The sequence below is a fragment of the Rhincodon typus genome, chromosome 13 (genome assembly GCF_021869965.1).
Source record: "Rhincodon typus isolate 14 chromosome 13, sRhiTyp1.1, whole genome shotgun sequence".
NCBI lineage: Eukaryota > Metazoa > Chordata > Chondrichthyes > Orectolobiformes > Rhincodontidae > Rhincodon > Rhincodon typus.
Window position 1 is genome coordinate 41,744,671 of NC_063344.1, and position 4,110 is coordinate 41,748,780.

The window sequence follows — 4,110 nt, forward strand, 5'->3', positions numbered from 1 at the left end:
GGCTTTGAAAAGGTGCAATGAAATGAAAAGTCCTGTCAATTTGAGCGAGCACATTAATTAAATTTACTTAACAAAACAGAAATTGCTGATAAAGCTCAGCAGGTCTGGCAGCATCTGTGAAGGAAAAAACAGTTAACGTTTCAGGTCTGGTGACCCTTCCTCAGAACTTCTGTTTTGTTTCCTGATTTACAGCATCCAGTTCTTTTGTTTTTATTCAACCAAATTTACTTGTTTAGTGTAAATATTCTTGGACTTCAACTTAATACAAATAACAATACACAAGCATTTGTTTTTTTTATTTTTTCTGTAAAAAAAATGTATGACCACATGCAGACTAAAAACCAGTCTAACAAAGTAATCACCACAGTTTTAACAAATGAACTCATTTAAATATACCCGGTGTCCATTTTCATTGTATAAAAATAAGGTATATGTCTACAGCAATCTCCTTTCAAATTCTGTAGAATAGAGAAAAGCTCTGCATACATAAATTTGTCCATGGTTAACTATACAGTCAAATAAAGTATTTTTATATTTCTGAAAATGTGCAAAAATTTTTCCATTAGTTTTTCCATTAATGATCTTTGCATAAACCAAGTAACTTTTTAAACAAACCACTTATAAAAAGCATCATTTACAGGTCAATATTCTACATGTTGAACGCAATTACATTTAGGCATTATAATTAAATTAACTTAGTATTTACCGACGATGCCTGCTATGTCCTGAGTGACTACTGCTATGATGTTTACTTTTATGGGATCTTTCATAAGAACGCGATCGCTCATGTCTATCCCTATGATGCTCTTTTTCATGACGTCGTTTCTTTACAAGATCACAGCGGTCCCTGGACTTACTACGGCTGTGGGATCTACTGTGGGATTTCTTCCTTTTGTGACTATGCCTTATAGAAATTTTTGTTTCCTCACTGCGATGAGATTTTGATTTGATGTGTGGTGACACATGATTATGACGTCGACGAGGGGACATGCTGTGACTATGGGATCTGCTCCTTGATCGAGAACTGTATGTCCCAGATCTACTTCTTCTATTGTAACTAAAAGAAATCAGAAAAAAAATGAAAAAAAAAAACAAACATTGCAAAACCAAACAACCAGCATTACTGAAAACAGACTCAGCTTCATTAAGAGAAGAACTTCTAAATCCATCAAGAACAAGTGTAAACACAAGGACAGAATTTCCATTATGTCTTCCTTAGCAATATATCTAGCCTCAATTAACTTAGAATTGTATATAAGGAAGGGGGACAATAGAGAAAGGTTACTGATCACTACCCATCTTCATACTTCAGGTGTACATTAACCAGGTACTACCAAGGAGCTGTGATGCTCCTGCAAACTCTTTATCTGATGTTTCTATGAAAGACATTGGACTTCTCATATTTGGACACTGTGACTTTGTAACTTTTCTGGGTAATTACAAAGGGATGATATATTTGGCTACCACTATTACTACTACTTCAATTTGATAAAAAGACAATTAAAGAATGTAGGGTATAGTATCATGGTGGTCATTACTATAGTAATCTAATGGTCTGCAAAGTGACCTGCAATTCAAATTCTGCAACAGCAGCTGTGGAACTTAAATTTAATTAATAAAATGAAAGACTAATATCAGTAACGTTGACCGTGAACTAAGATGGTCATCAAAACTCTGGTTCACTACATGTCCCTTCAGGAAGGGAACTTCGTTATCCTTATTTGCTTTGGCATATGTATGACTCCATACCCACAACAATACAGGTGATTCGTAACAAACCTCAAGCATCCTAACAAACTATTCAGTTGTATTTAAGGCAATTAGGCATAGTCAATAAATGAGTAAATGCTGGTTTTACAGCTTTGCCTCTAAATAAAACAAAAAACTTGGCCAATGGAGCAATAATGATCGTTAGAAATCCAACAATACCCTATCACTTTGACCAGCTTAAGATTTACATGCACATCCCCAAAACGTGAAGAATCTTAAATAGGCATGCATGTTTTATCACACTATGCCTACATTCGAGGTTTTAGTTGAGTATCCTAGTTATATGATCTCCCCGTTGTGCCCAAAAAATTGCTCACCATCTTTTGAATTTTTTCTCTAACTTTAATTTCTAGTGTTCGAAATGAGGTTTAAAGTTTAAAAATCCCAATTAATATTTACCTAAATTGTCTTTTGATGCCTTTACAATCTTGCATATTTAAATTTTACTCAAACTGAATTCAAATTATACAGTATACCTGAATGTGGTGTCAGTCAAAAGTTTTTTTTTTTTAAAAACAAACCTTAGCATTTGCTTCTCTACATTTATCAGTTACTAAACTATACCTTCAAAAAAAAAAAAAATGCTACATTGTAAACTATACAGAAGAGTGCATAAAATGTTAAATATTCTGCTTGCACAACTGCTATATGGTATACATGTATATACTGCATCCTAAAAAAATTGGGGGCAGAAGTTTAAGAGAAATATATACAAATAGGAGAAGGTCTTGTAAATACATCAAACTAAATGCTCAGAACAGGAAAGGAAGGATAAGGAAACTCTTTTCTTTACCTCCCACCCAAATACTGCTTACTGTCACTGTAATCTTTCCCTATCTCACTAACTCAGGATACACTGGCTACATACCCTACAACAAGCAATGCAACAGATCAACAAGTAACGTGTTAAATCTTTGGTGTACATTTCTTGTCAACATTTTGTGCTATATAGCAGAAATGTAACAAATAGTCTATAACTGTTATTACCTCTACCAAGTGTTTGCGTAAAGGATCATCACTATTGTTGAGATTTTGACATTAGAGCATGTTTGCATTTACCACGGAAGCTTAATTATACAAGCAGAATACAATTTCAGAATAAGGAGCAAAATACATTAAGCAACACGATCCAATTATTCTCACTACTCTTGGTTATTTCTGTATAAAATTACAATACCGAGCACTGGATTACTGAATAAATACTTTTCTATATAACTGAATGCCAAAAGTCAAGTTATAGCATATACAGCAACTGGATTCACGCATTTTAAATCCCATTTCTTAGTCATTTACTTTCAGTAATAGTTGAGTTATAAAATGCTAATCCTGGAATGAGGAATTTCACCAAATAATACAAGCTACAATCTCTTACACCCACTAAATCAGGCACGAGTACTTACTGCCTTCGTGGTGAACGGGACCTTGATCTTGTTCGTGACCTTGAATGACTGGCACTCCTACTGTTTCGGCTTTGTTTACTTTCTTTTCTCAGCCTATATATTTTAGGAAACAGGATTTTTGGAGTATTATGCTGACATGGTTGCATTGATATCAGATCTATAAAGTGACAATTTTCAGTAACAGCACCTCAATAACCAAAATTTGCAATAGTATGTAAATCGTGGGGAGTGACACTAAACAATTAGCTCTTTCAAAGAATCAGGGGGGCGGGGGTGCTAATATCCACTTATCCATCAAGACTGCGATGGAGAACTTTCCCCTTCACTTTGGTCACCTTTTGACACTTTACACCCCCATTTCTAAATACAGCGAAATACTTAATTACTAACCCGTTGTATGGGCTTTTAGAGTTCAACTGACGGTCTTCGGGCTCCTTTTTGATTGCTTTAGGATTCTGAATTCCAGGTGTCTTGTCTTCAGCCTTAGCTTCTCTGGGTGAACCTAAACACAAAAAACGTTATTTCATTTGAAATTCCAAGCATTTTAGATAGCACATCAACACTGAAGAATATTTAGCAATATAAATAACTTCAAATGCAAAACAAAGTCAAAATGTTTATTAAACTCAATTTACAAATGGACACCCATGTAAGTAAACTGGAACAGTGATAGTAGGAACTGCAGATGCTGGAGAATCCGAGACAACAAGGTGCAGAGCTGGATGAACACAGCAGGCCAAGCAGCATCATAGGAGCAGGAAGGCTGACGTTTCGGGCCTAGACCCTTCATCAGAGTTTAAAACATGAATAATACAACTTTTTACTTTTCAAAATGACACTCTCATATTTCTGATCTTAAGACCAGAAGACCATAAGACATAGGAGCAGAAATCAGGCCATTCGGCCCATCGAGTCTGTTCTGCCATTCAATCATGGCTGA

At 35.1% G+C, this 4,110-nt stretch overlaps 1 protein-coding gene across 1 annotated transcript in view; it reads right to left on the reverse strand.

Moving 5' to 3' along the window:
• Positions 1-277: 277 nt before the first annotated feature.
• ccnl1a (cyclin L1a) overlaps positions 278-4,110 on the reverse strand; it is a 19,522-nt gene continuing 15,689 nt past the window's right edge. Inside the window, exons 9-11 of the mRNA XM_020536606.2 lie at positions 3,561-3,672; positions 3,171-3,263; positions 278-1,057 (exon numbers count right to left, since the gene is read on the reverse strand). Coding sequence (XP_020392195.1) covers positions 703-1,057; positions 3,171-3,263; positions 3,561-3,672 — 560 coding nt within the window. The 3' untranslated portion in view covers positions 278-702. The remainder of the gene's footprint in view (positions 1,058-3,170; positions 3,264-3,560; positions 3,673-4,110) is intronic.